Source organism: Astyanax mexicanus, chromosome 8 (assembly GCF_023375975.1).
Source record: "Astyanax mexicanus isolate ESR-SI-001 chromosome 8, AstMex3_surface, whole genome shotgun sequence".
Lineage (NCBI taxonomy): Eukaryota > Metazoa > Chordata > Actinopteri > Characiformes > Acestrorhamphidae > Astyanax > Astyanax mexicanus.
The window spans coordinates 9,777,497-9,797,457 of record NC_064415.1 but is presented as its reverse complement, the minus strand read 5'-3'; the positions used below and the strand labels follow the sequence as shown (position 1 = coordinate 9,797,457).

The 19,961-nt window shown below is 32.8% G+C and overlaps 2 protein-coding genes and 1 long non-coding RNA gene across 3 annotated transcripts; all 3 read right to left on the bottom strand.

Moving 5' to 3' along the window:
* Positions 1 to 1,741: 1,741 nt before the first annotated feature.
* On the bottom strand, positions 1,742 to 3,055 carry LOC125803972 (uncharacterized). The gene is made up of 2 exons (XR_007440434.1): positions 3,007 to 3,055; positions 1,742 to 2,697 (listed from the first exon to the last, which is right to left on the bottom strand). It is a non-coding gene; the product is annotated as an uncharacterized LOC125803972 (long non-coding RNA).
* A 385-nt stretch (positions 3,056 to 3,440) lies between these two features.
* On the bottom strand, positions 3,441 to 8,324 carry LOC107196907 (lactose-binding lectin l-2-like). The gene is made up of 6 exons (XM_049482779.1): positions 8,261 to 8,324; positions 7,761 to 7,787; positions 7,126 to 7,274; positions 5,806 to 5,943; positions 4,365 to 4,473; positions 3,441 to 4,265 (listed from the first exon to the last, which is right to left on the bottom strand). The coding sequence occupies exons 1-6, from the start codon at positions 8,322 to 8,324 to the stop codon at positions 4,195 to 4,197; spliced, it is 558 nt and encodes a 185-aa protein (XP_049338736.1). The 3' UTR covers positions 3,441 to 4,194.
* Positions 8,325 to 10,117: 1,793 nt separating this feature from the next.
* LOC125803958 (lactose-binding lectin l-2-like) lies at positions 10,118 to 19,483 on the bottom strand. The gene is made up of 5 exons (XM_049482778.1): positions 19,423 to 19,483; positions 18,123 to 18,268; positions 12,194 to 12,328; positions 10,682 to 10,790; positions 10,118 to 10,484 (listed from the first exon to the last, which is right to left on the bottom strand). The coding sequence occupies exons 1-5, from the start codon at positions 19,481 to 19,483 to the stop codon at positions 10,414 to 10,416; spliced, it is 522 nt and encodes a 173-aa protein (XP_049338735.1). The 3' UTR covers positions 10,118 to 10,413.
* Positions 19,484 to 19,961: the final 478 nt, after the last annotated feature.

Below are 19,961 nucleotides of genomic sequence, written 5' to 3'. Positions count from 1 at the left end.
CTTTCCCTAAAGCCTTTAGAAAAAAAGAGTGTAGAGACAGATGAGCACATATGAGCAGGTAAGTGATTTAAATAGCCAGATATAAATATCAACTATTTCAATATATTAATTTACATAACGCTACACATTTAGATCGCTGTCTCTTATCAGTTATTGCAAATGTTATGTTAAGTAAATTGGTATCATTAGTAAGGTGTGCTTTCAGGAAAGGGTATCTTTGTATTGCTGTATAATTCAGATGTTTATAGTTTTATAACTCAGAGTCATATTGCCTCTCAGGCTCCTGCCACTGAGTCATTCCATGACAGTGCAGACTGACCTTTAAGTATTTCGTTTGTCAGTCCTATTACTATCTGTCTGCCTGCCATGAACTCCTTCTGAAAGAAGGATCTTCTGAAAGAGACTCCACTTCCCATGATGCACCTGTGATCAAACCTCCGGACATGCTGGGTCATGTGACGCAAAATAAAATAAAAAATATTTTGTTAAACAAAGCAGAATATGTTTTATCCTTTATATTCTTCTGAGTAGCACATTTATCTTTGAGGTATTTTAATCTCAGTGTCTTCATGAGGGAGAGTCACCTGGAATAGTTTTCTCAGCATCTTGAAGGAAGGAGTTCCTGGAGGTGCTGAACAATAGTTGCTGCTTTTTCTTCACTTTGCTGTGAAGCTCCAGCTCATCCCAATTAAATCACCTCAAATCACCTTAATCTCACTTTTTTGTGAAATAACTTTTTTACTGTTTACTACATAATTCTATATGTGTCCCTTAATAGTTTTCATGTCTTTAATATTAATCTACAATGTAGAAAATACATTAAATTAAATTAAATTATATTATATTAAGGTATTTGTTAAATTTACCAGCTTATAAAGCAATAAATGCCTGTACCCACCCACACAGACATGGCCATCACCTCCCTTTATTTAATTTGATGGCTGTTTCCGTGATAAATATTGATTTAAGTAATTTGCTGCTGAGATAAGACTGGTAAGGTTGACTAAAGGGTGTTTCTGTTCTGCTTTATAGCTCTATGACTCAGTTATTGTGTTCTTTAATGAATATATAGTTTGGAACTGTCACTGGTTGACACTCTGGGCTCTAAGGGCATTAAAAGAACTTACATATACCACAAACCCACATGATTTATATCAAATTATTAAGAACAGTCTTCACTCTCTTAATAACAAGGTCTCATTAGCTCTAGATTAAGTGTAAAGTGATAATCTGGCCCTAAACCTGAAAAATCTGATTTAAGAATTTTTTAATACCACTTTACAATAAGTGTCATAAATAACAGCACTAATAACAGTAATAAACATTGTTAAATGTTATAATTAAGAAATCGTTAAAAGTAACCAAATTTTAATGCTGAAGAATGTTGTAAAAATAATAAATTGACACATTCGTTTAATTTTTTGTAATTATTAATAACTAGTGTCAAATGAATAAATTGTTAAGGCATTCTTTTATAAGTTATATTAATGAATGCACCCTTATTGTAAAGTAAAATGTTACATATATAGAGCCCCAGAAAAAAATTAAGAGACCACTTAAAAATGATAAGTTTCTCTGATTTTACTAGTTATAGTTATATGTTTAAGTAAAACTAACATTTTGGCTTTATTCTATAAACTACTGACAACATTTATCCCAAATTCTGAATAAAAATATTGTCATATAAAGCATTTATTTGCAGAAAATGAGAAATGGTCAAAATAGCGAAAAAAATTTCGCTAAAAAAAATATCAAATTTATATTTATTAAGAAACAAAAACAATACAAACAATGCCCATTACAGAGATAAAGGGTGTCAGGGGCCAGCAGGAGAGGAAACACGGTAAACAGGAAGGCTACACTCCGATATACTCGCTTCTGAACGGCAAAAGGGCTAACTAGCGTGATTAGCAGGTAATGCTAATGCTGCTCCAGGAGTGCTAGCCGGGGTCAGGAGCAGGCTGCAGGCCGATAATTCTCATCTCTGACTAGTGAAAGAGCTAGAGCTTAGCGCGGTTAGCAGCTAATGCTAATACTGCTCCAGTCTCAAGTCTCAGAGCTGGTGAACTAAACTCAAACTCCAATGCTGTAATTCAGTGAAGTGGTTTTACTGCTCTTTACAACCTGACAGGTAAAATTCATACATAAGGAGCACAAGATTCTCATACAGAGTTCCCCAATGGTGGAACAAACTACCTTCTACTACCAGATCAGGAGAATCTCTCACTATCTTTAATAAACTCCTGAAGACAGAGCTCTTCAAAGAGCACTTACTCTCTTAACACCTCTAACTAACTACCTTCTACTACCAGATCAGGAGAATCTCTCACTATCTTTAATAAACTCCTGAAGACAGAGCTCTTCAAAGAGCACTTACTCTCCTAACACCTCTAACTAACTACCTTCCACTACCAGATCAGGAGAATCTCTCACTATCTTTAATAAACTCCTGAAGACAGAGCTCTTCAAAGAGCACTTACTCTCCTAACACCTCTAACTAACTACCTTCTACTACCAGATCAGGAGAATCTCTGACTATCTTTAATAAACTTCTGAAGACAGAGCTCTTCAAAGAGCACTTACTCTCTTAACACCTCTAACTAACTACCTTCTACTACCAGATCAGGAGAATCTCTCACTATCTTTAATAAACTTCTGAAGACAGAGCTCTTCAAAGAGCACTTACTCTCCTAACACCTCTAACACACTAACTACTACTACCAGATCAGGAGAATCTCTCACTATCTTTAATAAACTCCTGAAGACAGAGCTCTTCAAAGAGCACTTACTCTCCTAACACCTCTAACTAATTACCTTCTACTACCAGATCAGGAGAATCTCTGACTATCTTTAATAAACTTCTGAAGACAGAGCTCTTCAAAGAGCACTTACTCTCTTAACACCTCTAACTAACTACCTTCTACTACCAGATCAGGAGAATCTCTGACTATCTTTAATAAACTCCTGAAGACAGAGCTCTTCAAAGAGCACTTACTCTCCTAACACCTCTAACTAACTACCTTCTACTACCAGATCAGGAGAATCTCTCACTATCTTTAATAAACTTCTGAAGACAGAGCTCTCCAAAGAGCACTTACTCTCCTAACACCTCTAACTAACTACCTTCCACTACCAGATCAGGAGAATCTCTCACTATCTTTAATAAACTCCTGAAGACTGAGCTCTTCAAAGAGCACTTACTCTCCTAACACCTCTAACTAATTACCTTCTACTATCAGATCAGGAGAATCTCTCACTATCTTTAATAAACTCCTGAAGACTGAGCTCTTCAAAGAGCACTTACTCTCCTAACACCTCTAACTAACTACCTTCCACTCCCAGATCAGGAGAATCTCTCACTATCTTTAATAAACTCCTGAAGACAAAGCTCTTCAAAGAGCACTTACTCTCCTAACACCTCTAACACACTAACTACTACTACCAGATCAGGAGAATCTCTCACTATCTTTAATAAACTTCTGAAGACAGAGCTCTTCAAAGAGCACTTACTCTCTTAACACCTCTAACACACTAACTACTTATAACCTAATTTCCTTCTTCCCCTCCTTCACTCCTCTATCCCATTATTTCCCTTCGGCCTCCTTTAAGCCCTATCTAAAGATGTTTTACTTTGAACTTCTATTACTTTTGTACTTGACTATTGTAAGTCGCTTTGGACAAAAGCGTCTGCCAAATGTAATGTATTGTAATGTAATGTAATGTAAAGGATTATAAGGCACACTGACGATTGACATATAGAGTAAATTCTACCCAAACAAAGTTAGAGCAAGTAGTTTTTCTGCATGTGATAGATTTGATGTGTATATGCCTGCCGTTTATTCTCACAACAAAGCAGTAAATTGCTGGAAATAACTTAAATATTGCACCTGTTTTCCCCTCAAATGATACTGTTACATATACAGGTAGGATCTGTATTCATAGTGCATCCCAAGATGCATTGTGTTCTATAGTTTTACAACAGAACATTGTTAAAAATTGTTAAACGCCATTAAAAGTTTACTGTATGAATTTTAAATATAGCATTTGGTAGAAGATAGCACATTTTGTCTGAACCCAGTTATTATTCTTGCGAGCAAAAGTATTGGAACATGTGGCTGTCAGGTATAAAAACAGATTCATTGCTATAATGATATTTTATTGATATAATGACATGATTTTCCTGTCTGTCAGATTTTAAGGAAGCTTTTTGGCACAGATGAAAGCAAATTTAAAATTGCATGGAATGTCGTTCCAGTTCATCTGAGCTGAAAACAAAGAAGACAAAATATGAATTATAATTAATTTATGCAAGAGTGCACTCAAAACACCAAAGAAACAGCTAAAGAATAAAGCTTACAACTTACCACCAAAGTTCATATGAACACAACATTCTTCATATGCAAAATTGGGCTCATTGGGGTTCCAGTTAGTGTAAGTTAATTTGCTGCCATCAGACCAGATCCAATTGTATTTCTGCAAGGAAAAGCAGACAGACAATTAATTTAACATAATATTTAAAAGTCATCTTTAAACGGAAAATGTTAGCAATTAGAAGTCTGTTTTTTGTATAATGAAAAATTATGTATGACATTAAATGTCACTGACTAATGTCATATCTTCAAAAAAGCAACCTGCTGTGTGAAGGACAAGAAAAAAAAGGTGTAAAGTCGGTGTAAAAATATTATTTTTTTAATATTTCAGTTATTATGTTATTATGTTATTATGTTATGTTATTATGATATTAAGGTATTATTTTGGAGCATTTCTATTGGTCCATTCATTCTTCATCAAGTTGTGGCCTTGATATTATTACCTATTATTACTATTTAATATATTAAGCTCTGTCCCTGTACAGTTATCTAAACTATGAAGAAAAACATATGGAATTATTTAGTACACAAAAAATGTTAGACAAACCAAAATATAAAACCAGTTTTATAGTTTAGATTATTCAAAGTAGAACCTCATGCTTAGATTAGACAGTTTTGCACATCTTGGCTGGATTTTCTCAGTTTTATGAGGTAGAGTCACCTGGAATTCAGGCTTTCAGTTAACAGCTGTGCTGCTGAACTCATCAAGAGTTAAAAACTTGCTATAACAATAAAATATCAGTATTAAGTAATGGCATAAGCTGTTCATAAATAAATTGAGTTTTTGTATTATTTTAAAATGTTCTGAATTGTAATCCTACTCAATCCTATTCATCTAAAAAAAAAAAAAAACATGTTAAACAAACCAGAATTTATAACCAGTTTTAAGTTTTAGATTCTTCAAAGTAGCACCTTTTGCTTAGATTAGACTGTTTTGCTCATCTTGGCTGGATTTTCTCAGTCAGTTTTATGAGGTAGAGTCACCTGGAATTCAGGCTTTCAGTTAACAGCTGTGCTGAACTCATCAAGAGTTAATTACTTGAATTTCTTGTCTCTTAATAAAGTGTTTGAGAGCATCAGTTAAAGTAAAGTAGTGAAGAGGTAGAGTTACAGGTATACAGTGAATAGTGAATATTTGATGTTCTATTGTTCTAAGCCAGGTTATGGCGAGAACTTATCAAATAAAGAAAAAAAGGACTTTAGAATGACTTTATTTTAAGAACTTTAAAAGTATCCTTAAGTGAAGGCACAAAGACCATCAAAAACATTATGATTAAACTGGCACTCATCAGGAACACCCCAGGAAAGGAAGCGCAAGAGTTCTCTCTGTTGTACAGGATAAGTTCATCAGAGTTCTCAGCCTCAGAAACCCCAGAAACTGGAATCCTCTTCCACTGTTTCTGATGAAAATTTTAATAATTGAACGTAATTTTACCTTCTGACAGGCTGAGAGTCCGATCCACACAGCGTATTTGTCTTTAGGATCTTTATCTCGGATCAGGGCTTTCACCAGCTGGTACTCGTTTTCATTGTGTATGGAGACTAAATTGGCATCAAGGCTTAAACAGTGATCCTAGAAAGAGGAAAGACATATTTTTGTGAAAAATAAACCAAGCAATAGAGTTAATTATGAGGTATAAGTGTATATTTTATATGTACAAAAAATGGTTTTACTTTATCTGAAGTCTACCCAGCTGGCACACAACTGACCTTCAACGTTAAAATGTGTTTAAAATATGACTAAAGTAATGTTTGTTGTTGTTTTAACGTTTAAATAACGTTGAATCAACATTTAATGTTCAATGGTTGTGCTAACGTTGAAATTTTAACAATGAAACAATATTTAATGTTCTGTAGGTATCCTTTGAAATAAGAGTTACCAAAAATATTTTTATTTTAAAAGCAACATGTTCGATCACCAGTGTTGGGCACGTTACTTCTAATTTTTTTTAATTAGTTATAGTTACTCGTTACTTCTCCAAAAAAGTAACTGAGTTAGTAATGGAGTTACTCCACTATAAAAGAAACTAGTTACCAGTAAACATAAATATTGTGTTACTTTTCTTATTCGCCCCGTAAAAAAAATGTACAAAAGAAAATAAATTATGTAATTACTATTATTATTAGAAAAGTAACAAACGAAAATAAACCCAAAAGGTTGACAAAAATATAATCTAACGAATTTCAAGAAATAGAAATGAAAAAGAAAATTACTAAGACTTGTAATACTGAAAACAAAAATAGGAAAAAATAAACACGCATCAAATAAAACTGTTTATTTATTTAAAAATAAATAAACAGTTTACACTGTTTTAAATATTTTAGGTAACTCTCTCTAAAATATTTACTATTAGTTTCACTGTAGCATTAAATACATCTATTTTATCAGCAGCAGATTCAGACTGTTTGAAGAGCAGGGGTTTAAAAATAAAAAGGGGATTTCCATCAGGAAACTTTCCACCATTGTGTAAAGGGCACATTTTAATATTGTACAAAGATAACCTGAGTAAATATAAAAAGCAGTTTTTAAACGTCAATTTCATTGAATAAAAAATCTTTAGTCCTAGACAATATTTCTGTAATGATTTCCACACTAATAGATGATCAATGATTTCGTTTCATCATCTGTTTTTGAATTTCTTCAGATAAAGAATTAAGATTAAGTTGCTTTTTAAAATGTTTTAACTGCTTCTGTTTAACTGATTTCTTGATTCTACAAGTCTGTTTTTTTATTCAGAGAGGAAATGATACTGACCTCAGCAGAGATCCAGTCAAAAGTATTGTTAAAATACTTGAAGCAGCGTCCGCTGTAGGTCACCCAGCCGTCCGGACAATACGGAGAGCATGATGAAGAGTGGAGCACAGTAAAGTGCTCGATCTCAGAGATCTTTCCCTGCAGAGAGTCTGAAGGAAAATATATATTTTTAATCATTTAGAAAAAAAATTAATAATTTCTGCAAAATACAACAATTTTAAACACTGAATTTTTAATCAGAATAAATCAGAATGAGAATGTTAGAAATCTCACATAGATATTACAAAAAAACTTTAATAAATGCTTGTATACAGATTTCCAATCCAAATTATTATACATTTTGTGCAAAACAGCAACTTCACAGAAGGAAAAAAAGGCTTGTATTAAAATCCAATGTTAAAATATATAGATTTGTGCATATATTTTAGTGAAAAAAAATCGAATAAGCGCTCTATACTTGTCTAAAGGAAAACAAAAACGTTATTCTGCAGAAGGAAATAACCATTTTAAACGTTTTATTATTTTAATTATATTATATATTTATATTTTTTATATATTATATTTGTATTTTTTATATTATATTATATTATATTTTATATTATATTTTCATTTATGTTTTTGAAATGATGTTTCACCTTTTACAACTTTATCCCAGTCTGTTCCTAAACACCAAGCAGAAAGACACAGAAGAAGGCATTGAGAATATAAATTTAATGTTTAGAAATAAAACATGGACTTTGAAAACAAGGGCCTAATAATATAATCATAAAAATATTACATAAAAAATAACTATAAAATTGTGAGGCAGAGTTTAAGAGTACATAAAGACTACATAAATAGTAAAACGTAAGAATGAATAGATACAAAATATTTAAATTATAAATAAAATAAATAAATAAATGAAAAGGGGAACCTTAAAATTATTAAATTGATCAATATTATTACCTTGTGTAGGTGTCACAGTCACAGCTTAAACAAGAGAGAACATGGCAAATTATTCTCTAACAGTGTTAAATATTGTCTATAAATAAAGTATTATTCAACTCCTTGACTATTTCTTTATATATATATATATATATCTTTATATACATTCTGTTTAAAATTCACAACTGATACTGTAATAAATGTAACTCACCGAAAGCTGTTGAACTCACAGAGATGGTGAAAAGCACAGGCAGGGTAATCAGGTAATGGATCATGTTCGCTGTTCTGAGTCACGATTTAATCTTAAATCATGAGAAAAAGGAAGGATGGGAAATTTCGAAATATTGCAAAGATTATATACAGCCTCCATCTCTGCCAGCGTCCGCCCCCGATGTATTTAAAAATGCATGTTAAAGCAGAATTTGTGTGTACGTGAGCAGTAGCACATAGTACCAGTCAAAAGTTTGGACAACACTTCCTATTTATTGTCTTTTCTTTAGTTTTAGTTTTATACATATATATGTATACTCATAAAAAATAGTTGTACTCCATAGAAAGTAATGGATCCAATACTTTCTATTAAGTACAGGCCCTATTTTAACAATCTATAGGCTATAGGTAAAGGGAAACAATCGTGTACCGTGCAGCCTGATTTAGGGCGTGTCAGTGTCTGTCTGTCTTTGCTATCATAATGATGGGAGAAGTATGCCCTACATTGCTCAAACTATAGACTGTGTATAGCTGGACAGAGCATCGTCTTTCAAAAGTGAAGCCACCACAGGTCGGGCGCCCCCTGCTGTTCGGTTGCAGAAAGCTGTGTAACCCCACCCATCCCCATAGGATTCAAAACAGGCAAAACAGACAACTTTCAATCACGTTTTTTTTCCAATATACTGTAATTCTACCTCCATTATTTAAATGCAACAGCTAGTCTAACCTCTGCTTATATTGTTAAATTTTTATATCCCCACAGAATTCGTTTTTTAAAACGTTATTCAGCTCTATTTAAAAAGATGTGGTTATTGTAAAAGGGCGGGGTTACACCTAGCCGGGGTGGGATCATAGACTGTGTGAGCTATGTGGAGGCAGCCCTCAGGGGCGGGGTTATTTTAAATGAGTAGGCTGTCTCTCCACAGTCTTTCTCCCTCCTCTGGTCACTACTGCGCAGACTCGGGTTTCAGGATCGACAACATGTCGGAAGATTTTGGCTTCATTTTCATTGAATGAATGGGAACGGTGACGCGGCGTCCATCTTTTTTACAGTTTCTGGTTCAAACACTCAAAAAGCATGTACTAATTCTATTAATTAATCATGGGTGTGTTTTGGGTATAACATGAAACAACATGAGTTAGGGGTGCTCTGAGGTTTTGGCAGATTGTTATTTTAACGGCGCAGCTACTTGGAGGTGTCCAATGCTTCTCAGCAGACTATACATTTACGGTAACAGCAATGTTATTTTTAATATTTGTATTCCCTTTATTGTTAATGTAAAAGTTGGGTTTGTGCACTGCTGTTGTGGGCGCCTATGTTGCCATAATAGCAATGAGCATCTGACTGTTTTCTGTCTAGGATATTCTTAGTCAGTGGTGCACCTGTGTTTTACATTGCCAAGATAGCAATACGCCAGAATTTGACCTTGTGCAGTGTGTAAGATAGGCCCTTAGACTGATATGGAAAAATCTTGAGCTTTTTTTCTTGATATTTGCTGAGCTACACATACTGTACAAATGTAGGGTGTAACACATTGTAAATCTATGATTCTTAATAGAGTTCTGTGTTAATCCATCTCATGCAGATTGAATATTCACACAATATTCTCTCAGTTCCTGCAGATTTTGCAGTAGTGGTGTGATAGAAGCATCACACACATTTCCAATCAGGGATATGTCTCAGGATGCGCCTGCACATGGCATAGCATCTGTATCTTCAAGATTAACTCTTGTGAAGTGAAATTATGTAAATGCTTTTTCTTAGAGTAAATTGATTTGTGACACTAAACAATACAAAAATGCAAAATCATCTTTATTACTATAATAATGATTACATGTTATTCATACTGTCATTCATAGTGATAGATATACAGTAGTTTCCGCTCAGATTATGGACTATTAATGTTTCTACCATCAGGAGAGTTCTTCAAAAACCTTTCAATCCCATCAACCGCTTACAATAACATCAACAATCATCTCAACCACCACCTTACAGCTTTCATTATTGTTTATTTAACTGCTAAATTATATATTATTCTACAGTATATTATGTTATAGTATGCTATATTATTCTAATATTCTGGCATTCAATTTTAGAATGAGCCATAAATGGATCTATGGATCAAAAAAGAGAAAAGAAATATCATCTGTATTTCAGGCGAGCTTCTTGACACAGACGAAAGGATAGTTAAGAGAACATGGGATGTCGTTCCAGTTCTTCTCGACTGAAAACAAAGAGAAAAAGGTATTGGAAATGATGTCAGCTATGCAACATTCCAGTAAACAAACATGGAATTCAGTATCCCCGCCAGGAAAAGCACCCCCTCCTAGCATGGTGCACGCTGTGTCGCTATGTATATAACCGTGACATTTGGCGCATATTTATAAGTACGTTAAACGGATTATCTCCGCTCAGACGTACCTCCAAAGTTCATGTGAACACAGCACTCTTTTTCTGTATAATTGGGCTCATCAGAGTTCCAGTTGGTGTAATGTGAATTTGCGCCGTCGGCCCAGATCCACATGTATTTCTGCAAAGTCAAGCATTCAAGTAATTAGAACTGGATGCCTAACCTAAGAAAATGAAATATATGTATATGTTATAAATTTAATTAACATTTACATGAATTCAGATTAAAATAATGAAAAGCTCTATTTTTTTAGGGCTGGTGTTTTGTCTCAAACTGATGATGATGGAATTGTAGCTATTGGTATTATAGATATGTCCACTAATCTAAACCCCAAAAATACATTCGATAATTCCATACACCACCGATCAAAAGTTTTAGAACACCCCAAGTTTTGAGTGGTGAGCGGTGAGTACTGTTTGCTACACCTTCAAAAGACTGGAAACTGATACAGGAAGATGTCTGGCTGACCCACATGGCAACAGCTTAACCAAAAGCTGAACTTAACATGACTGGACTTAGTCTCAGTTTCAGCAGTGAAGAGAAGATGTAGAGGTGAAGAGATAAGCAGTAATAAAGTAACTGATAGTTTTATGATAAGGTTGTCTGTGATGTACAGCACTGCTACTGGTCTACTAAACAATATGGGTGTTCTAAAACTTTTGACTGGTAATGTATTTGATTCTTACAGGTTCTATAGCCAGTGTGAAGACAATACTTTTTATTGAGTTTATTGAGGCTAGGCCTCGATAATGCTTCTAATACTTCAGAATGTGTTTCATGGTGTTTCAAGTATCAATGTAATGCAAAATGCAATCGGCAGTATGTAGGTATGTATCAAAAATTAATTTTCTGAACTTTCTGAACATGGATTCAAAATGACCCGCATTCTTTTCCCATGTTTTTTCATGCTAGCTGAGGTTTTCTTAGTTCTATCTTTTGAATTCTATTTATTTAGATTTTTTTATATCTTCTTTCTGATCACCACTAACCATTATCTTCATTGTTTTTTAAACATGTTTAATAAACTGAGTAATATATTAAATTCTGAAAGACTGAATTCATTTATTGCTAAATAAATATATATAAATATAATAGAAACATTAATTAATACTTGAAGTTACATAGAAAATTTGAATGGTAGTGTTACAAAAAGGGCTTTTATTCAAAAGGTTAAACAGGAAAATTTCAAATAAAGATATCTGATGATTGATCAAAAACAAGTTAATTGAGGAATACCCTAAATACTGAATGACTGAATTAATTTATTGCTAAAATATATCATAGAAACATTGATCTATTCTTGTGTGATAAAAAAGTCCTTTTATTCAAAAAGTATGAAAAAATAAAAAAGGATGTACTATAATTAAAACAAGTTAATTGAGTCGTAGTCCTGCATCATGGGCACCATAAAGTCGCTAGGTGATAAAACATACAGGTCAAAATATCGTGTATCATAGTGTATGTTTTATTTACAGTGTATATATGATCTGAATTCGGTTTTATTTGTTTTATAATAATTTTACCTTCTGACAGGCTGAGAGTCCGATCCACACGGGGTTCTCATTCGGATCTTTACCTCGGATCAGAGCCTTCACCAGCTGGTACTCGTTTTCATTGTGTATGGAGGCTAAATTGGCACCAAGACTTAAACAGTGATCCTAGAAAGAAAATCATTGATTATTTCATATGTTAAGCATTTAAAAGTATGGTAACACATGATAATGAATGCATTTATGATGCATTATTTAGCATACAATCACTGTCCAATGAAAAAACATGTATCTCCAAATGAGCAGCTTAGAAGGAGAGAGATAATACCTTCTTACATTTTAGTGGAATTATGTATTTAAAAAGAGTTTATTTCAGGTCATGTTGGAAATTGTTTTTATTGGTCTATTTATCAAAACATTTGATAAGTACTTGTTTTTCATTAGACCGACAATTTAAAAATACCCTATGATTTTCATGTGTTATGTGCATAATTCCTGTGACTTAATGACTTAATGTATCATAATGCCTTATAATACACTATATTTCCATAAGTATTCGCTCGCCATCCAAATCATTGAACTCAATAAAAATCAATAATACAACTATACAATTATGCAATTATGCAATATTATAGTCCATAGTCTTTATTAATAAGAAGTAAGCTTTATATTGAGTTATATAATTTTTTATTTAATGTATCATTTATTTTATTTCAAAATTGTATTTGAAATCTCATCACTTATTAATTGCCCTGTATCGTAAAAATGATTCAGTCTAATCTATCTATCTATCTATCTATCTATCTATCTATCTATCTATCTATCTATCTATCTATCTATCTATCTATCTATCTATCTATCTATCTATCTATCTATCTATCTATCTCAATGTTTTTTTAGAATATTTCCCTCTGAGATCAATAAAGTATCTATCTATCTATCTATCTATCTATCTATCTATCTATCTATCTATCTATCTATCTATCTATCTATCTATCTATCTATCTATCTATCTATCTATCTATCTATCTATCTATCTATCTGACATTGTGGAAGCCACAGTATGTGAATAACTGAACCGTTTTAAACCAATAAAACTTGTTAGAAGGGTTAAAGGTGTTCTGACTTTAACAGAAATATGACTAATATAGCTAAAAATATATATATCTTTAATATTATTAAAATCGAAACAACATGATAAAATAGATAAGACACAGCACTTAAACCACAGAGGTAAGCAAACACGATGTTCTGATAAGAGGTTGTGGGTTTAACAGTATCTGCAGTAGAGATAAGCATCTGTTCCACTGGAGATGTCAGCGGTATTGTGGGTAGCTCTTAACTTAACTAAACTTTATCATGTCAGTTTTTGTACCAGGTTTCTGTGTAATGCTGAATAAGATCACATTTAATTACTCAATTAACTACTCTTAATTATTATCAAATTCAGCATATTTTAGTTGCAATAGGGAAATGACTACCCATTAACAGACAGTGGGTGACAGTATCCTAGAAAAGAGAACTTGCCCAGTATGTGAATAACACAAATTAACAACTTACAATATCAAATAAAAGACATAAAGCATCTCTTAATTGTGAATTTCTGTGATATCAGCTTACAAAGTGCATTTCACTTTAAATAATGTTAGATTGTACTTGTAGTTCTGAGTCTTTTCTAAGTCAGAAGTTGAGAAATTGGGAAAACAAAAGTGTTTAGGTTCATCTTACTTTAAAATCCTCTATGTTAAATCTACTTAAAATGTCAATGGTCAATGTGCCATTCCTGGCGTTTTCAGTCTGCCTGCTCTGCACTCAGATTCACACATTAAAGACTCCAATTCCCAGCATGCACTTACACCAGACCTTCTGGGATCTGCTGATCATGTGACGCTGCGGTGTTCATGCTCTCCTAGCTTCTAATTGCGCACATCTGTCTGTGTTTGTATAAATACCCCTTTTTTTAGTTGCTTCTCGCCAGATTTTGAATCTAGTGCTCTTCTACTAAGTCAGGGATGGGCAACTGGCGGCCCGGGGGCCGCACACGGCCCTCGTCATCACTCAGTGCGGCCCGCGAATAGATAAAAAATAATTTCATAATTTCATAATAAAAAAAAAAAAAAAAAAAAAAAAAAACGTAATTCTACTTTTGACCGCTAGAGGGCGCTGCCAAACAACCACGAAAATTGACATTGACATCCAGTCCATTGTGAGCCAGCAGGCCAAACCACAGCTCTCTCATTAGCTTCAATAAATGTTGGGCCTCTGTGGTCTAGTTTTCTGCTATTATTGAATGAGCTATTTGCAATCAGTTTTTAAATCTTTTTTGTTCTTTGTTATAAATGAGTTCAAATGCCTTTTGCACTTTTATAAGCAAATGTTTTGTCCTTGTTGCTTATGAAGGACTTGTTATAATGAACTTATTTTACACAGAGGAAATACTGTATTTGCAATCAGTTTTTTAAGCAAACTTTTTGTTCTTTGATATGAAGGACTTCCTTTTTGCACTTTTTTTAAGCAAACGGTTTGTCTTTTGCCGTATTAAAATGCATTAATATGCAGAAAATAGTTGTTGATAAATGTTGGTGCTGTAAACATACAGATATAAATTCATATAAAATTTGTTCTTATTGAAAATCATTTGTAGCGTTTTTCATATTCAATTATTTGAAGTGCGAGGTCATGTGGCCCTCCAATGGTCATGCTGAAAAAAATGTGGCCCTCTCCATCATGGAAGTTGCCCATCCCTGTACTAAGTGTTTCTTTTCTTTGTTTTTCTTTGTTACCAACCAGTTTTTGTGTTATTTTTTGACTACTCTTTTCCCTTTCTATCATCTGACTGACTACCCCTTGTCCTTGGTTTGTCCAGTGTGACACAATTCAGAGAGTTGCCTTGATTTTTTAAGGTAAATCAAACAAAAAAAAAATCCAATGAACCAATCACATACACAGTTGCAGGCATTAAATTCAAAATGAGTGAATATTTCCAAAAAAAAAATAATAAAGTTAATTTGTTTTACCATTAAATATCTGACTCTGTAGTATATTCAACTGAATATAGGTTTAACCCTTGGTGTTCAGTCTGTGGGACCCGTTTTCATTTTTCATCAAATGATACAAAAAAAAAAAAATTAACTCAAACTCATTGGTATTGACTCATTTTTTGTGAAAAACATATCAAAACACATTTTCGATAAACACACACTGTACACCCCCCCCCCCCCTCCTACACATTTATATTACATACAGTATGTTTGGCCAAGGGCTAATAAACATTGCTTCATTTGTAAATTTGAAACTAAACAAATTTTCTACTCATATCTTGAGTTTAATTCATTTTCTTTTACATTTTATTCAAAAACTAATAAAAAAAGAGTAGCACTTTTTAAAAGAAATGTAACATAAGAAAGGTAAAGGGCAAATATTAACCATGTAAGCTGTTTATATTGCTTGCAATTTAGGTGGAGCGAGCATGTGTAAAGCATTTTAATGTAAAATTGCTTAATTTTGCTGAATTAAATACAAGTAACAAAGTAAACGAGTAACAAAAATATGAACACCACACAAGGGTTAAAAAGGATTTGCAAGTTAACATCCTTCCACCTTCAGTTTGGGTTGCAGCTAAAAATATATATATTTTTAATATTATTAAAATCGAAACAACATGATAAAATAGATAAGACACAGCACTTAAACCACAGAGGTAAGCAAACACGATGTTCTGATAAGTGGTTGTGGGTTTAACAGTATCTGCAGTAGAGATAAGCATCTGTTCCACTGGAGACGTCAGTGGTATTTTGGGTAGCGCTTGGCTTTGGTTAAGAAATTTTTCTTCAGTTCTATCAGTTTCCTGTGTGATGATAAGTAAGATCATATCTGATTACTTTGGTAGATGTGTGTATTTATAGCATGGGGTTTTCAACCTTCAACTATCAATATCATATTTCAAATAGTACAGATCTCTGATATATATATATATATATATATGAATACCTGATAAAGGAATATAATTAGGAGAGACTGGGCCTGTCCACACCTGCCATTTAGTATCTGGATACAATCTGGATAGACTTTAAAATCTGATTCTGTTTACACTTGTGATTCAAATGCGTTCAGAGTGAGTAGATGAGATCCCATTTTTTGTATTTCCCCATGTAAAAAGTGAACATCACTATATCACTGGCTTATATAAAGAAATAGCATTAACCTTCCCTTTATTAACCCTTTCAGACCAGAATTATTTTCTATTCTAATCCAAAATGTATTAAACAAATTGTTATAAAATTAACTAAAATATGTAATAATTTATTAATTAAGTGTATTTATTGGCTGGTTCGTGGTCTATTCTGATTGACAACAGGTCTCACATTACACATTAACAATCATGTAATAACAGTGTAATTATCAGCAAAATATGCATTGGTACAGATTTATTACAGTTGTACAGGTTATGTAATCACACACGTATGTCAACATCAATTTGTCTAGATAATGTGTGTGTGTGGAAGTCATACCTGTCAAGTTTTGGATTTAAAAATAAGGGAAATTTCCCGTATCTCTTACATTTTAAGACATCCGAATCTGATTCCGGTTCTGAATGTTGTGGACATTCCTACATATGTCATTCTTAAATACAGGCAAATTAAAAACCCTTTTCTAGATATTTACATGAAGTCTTTACCTTTTTTTGGCTCTTTTATATGATATTTCTTATTTATTTAATGGATTTAATAGATTGGACTTTTAATTTTAAAGTTAAGCTAACTGAGTCACAAGCTGTAATTTTTCAATCACACAGTGTTTAATCTGTGTGTTTTGATTCAAAGACAAGTATTTTTAACCAGCTATCAGAAACAGTGTAATCACAGTTTACATGGTTAGCTCCGTTACCTTTCTTATAGAAAAATCGCCGTATGTCCAGATATGTTTTAACTTCAGCTGCTTTGACTATCTGCCTAAACTCACAGCGAGGGGGGCGGGGCTTCCCCACACTGACCCTCATCAGCGCTCCTCAAAACCAGCAAGTTGATTGGCTGTTTCTGTTGAAAGGTGGGACTTTCTCCTAAAACCCGCACCACGATTGGTTAAGAGACACACAACGGTAATAATAAAGTTTTTTATTTTATTTTAATATAATACGGGAAAAATACGGGAAATTCCTAATGCGAGAGGACAACGGGAAAGAGGAGCAAAATACGGTCGTTTCCCGGCCAAAACGGGAGCTTGACAGGTATGGTGGAAGTTCTGTAAAAATGCAAAATAATTAAGTAAATTTCTTTAGCAGTTCTAGTCAGGAATAAGGACTGTGTTTTTTTTTTTTTTGGTTTTTGAATATTAAAGGTCAAAATATGTATATGTAAATATGTAGTAGGTTTAACTGACGTTGATACACATGTGGAATAACATAAGCTGCACAGCTATAATTAATCTGTAACAATCACTATTTGTATGCATTATTACATGCATTGTTAATGTGTTACTACACGTTGTTAAGTGAGACCTTTGCTTGTTTGTTTGTATATTTTTGTAATTCGTCTGTAAAGTGTCTTTGGGTTTTGTCTTTGTGCTATATAAATGTGATTTATATGATTAACTTTATTATAACAGGAAATACAAAGAAAGTAGAAAATAGAAAGTGATTAAGATGAGGAATATGATTTCTGTGTAGTCTGAATTATTATAAATATTACAAATATTCAAACGATCTAAAAACCCTAAGTGTTGAGGGTCAAATATGAAACTATATTTTGATAAAAACCCATTTTTCATTGCCTGACAAAATCAGTTCACAGAAAACACATTCTATTTTCACTTGTATTAAATGTGAACCCGCTCGCAATGCATCCTCAACTGTTTATCGCCTGACTTTTTGGTCTTATCACCAAAAATGCACATTAATGCCAGGTGTAAACAGGTTTATAAAGTCTCAGTATTTGGCAGATTAAATAAAGAAAACGGGGCTCACCTCAGCAGAGGCCCAGTCCATTTCTTGGCCAAAATACTTGAAACAGCGTCTGTTGAAGGTCACCCAGTCTTTTGGACAGTCAGGAGAGCATGAAGAGTAATACAGAGAAAAGTGCTCCAGTTCAGACTGTTGTGTTTGCAGTGAGTCTGTAGGACAAAAAAATAAAAATAATAAATAAACAAGGACAATAATCATTTAAATTGTGATTTATTACAGATTGTATGTGATTTTTTTAGATTATGTGTTGAAATTATTGAATGTTTTTTACTCTACCTTTCACTACTTGATCCCAGTCTGTTTAGAACACAAGACAGAAAGACAGTGTTAATGCTCTTTTACAAAATAATGTACTGTGGCAAATATACAAAATATATATAAAAAAAAATGGTAACACTTTCTATGAATGTCATCTCTATAAGACGCTATAAACATACTCATAACACATTATGATGCATTCATGAGGCATTATAAACATGGCTATACATATTTACAAAAAATGTATAATTCATCATAGCCAAGTTTATTATGCATCACGAACTGTGATTATAATGCATTAATAGCTGTCTTTATAACATGTTGTACGTCAATACAAAAGAAACTCAGTCCCAGCTTGCAGACTGTAATATAACTATAAAAGCTTCCAACTTATAAACACACCCTCAATAATACTATAAATATATTTTAAACACTCATAAATTATTCTTGTCTTAAATATAATACTAGTTATAGTCAATTATAATGTATTATAACAGGTCTTTGTGCGCTCTAAGTAAGTAAGTAAGTGCCAGACCTTCAATGTAGGACTAGATTATAAACGATATACTATATATTTTAACATATATATATATATATATATATATATATATATATATATATATATATTATAAGCACAGCTTATAATGTATTATGATCACCAGTCATAATGCTTAATAAACATGGCTATAATGGATTATGTATTTTTTTATAAATATTTATAGCCATGTTTATAATGCCTTATGAATGCATTATAATATGTTATGAATGTGGTTATAGAGTCTAATAGAGATGACATCCATAGAAAGTGTTACCAAAAAAAAAAAAATATATATATATATATATATTTTGTTTGTTTTGTATATTTGTTTTTGTGTCTTAGTAACATTAGCATTATTACCTGGTGTAGGCGTCCCTTTCGCAGCTTAAATAAGGGAGAAAATAGAAAAATATATTTTTTAAAAAGTCTTACAAAAGTACTATAAATACAATAATATGTAGATCATATCTCATGGTTCAAATTAACACCAAAAAATATAAAACTCACCGAAAGCTGCTGAAGCCACAGAGAAAGCAAAAAGCAAGGGAAGTTTAATCAGATAATTCATGCTCTCTATTGTAATAGGTGGTTGGAGATGAAAGCATGCAGATAACGGTTAACGGGTGAGAGGTTAGAGCCCAGAATGAAAATTATTACAAGAATACTTGTAACAAACTCTACACACCCTCTATCTCTGTTGGTGTCCGCCCCCTGACCATATTTGGTAAATTCATGTTAAAAGGGATTCGTGTGGGCATGTGTAATAGTTTAATGTTAATTAATTAATTAATGAATTAACAGATGCCGGTGCTCCGTCCACACTGATTTCGTACTGCGCTTACAGCACCAAAAAAAAAAATAATATCAATCCTGTGAAAAATCATCAATTTAACGTGATCATAATAACAACTTACATGGGAACAACAAAATATATAAAAAATATATATATGTAAAGCATGTTAATAGAGTACAGTACAGGCCAACATTTTGGACACACTTTTTCAATGTGTTTTCTTTATTTTTATGACTATTTACATTGTAGATTC

What these genes read in the sequence shown, in the direction of transcription:
- LOC107196907 (XM_049482779.1), bottom strand. Translation starts at nt 8,324, where the DNA reads ATGATCCATTACCTGATTACCCTGCCTGTGCTTTTCACCATCTCTGTG. An exon ending in CTGGGATAAAGTTGTAAAAG is followed by an intron (nt 7,275 to 7,760) that starts GTGAAACATCAT and finishes ATTTTCCTTCAG; the next exon opens with ACTCTCTGCAGGGAAAGATC. An exon ending in TGTTCATATGAACTTTGGTG is followed by an intron (nt 4,266 to 4,364) that starts GTAAGTTGTAAG and finishes CTTTGTTTTCAG; the next exon opens with CTCAGATGAACTGGAACGAC.
- LOC125803958 (XM_049482778.1), bottom strand. Translation starts at nt 19,483, where the DNA reads ATGAATTATCTGATTAAACTTCCCTTGCTTTTTGCTTTCTCTGTGGCT. An exon ending in TGTGGCTTCAGCAGCTTTCG is followed by an intron (nt 18,269 to 19,422) that starts GTGAGTTTTATA and finishes TTTGTCCTACAG; the next exon opens with ACTCACTGCAAACACAACAG. An exon ending in GACTCTCAGCCTGTCAGAAG is followed by an intron (nt 10,791 to 12,193) that starts GTAAAATTATTA and finishes TTGACTTTGCAG; the next exon opens with AAATACATGTGGATCTGGGC.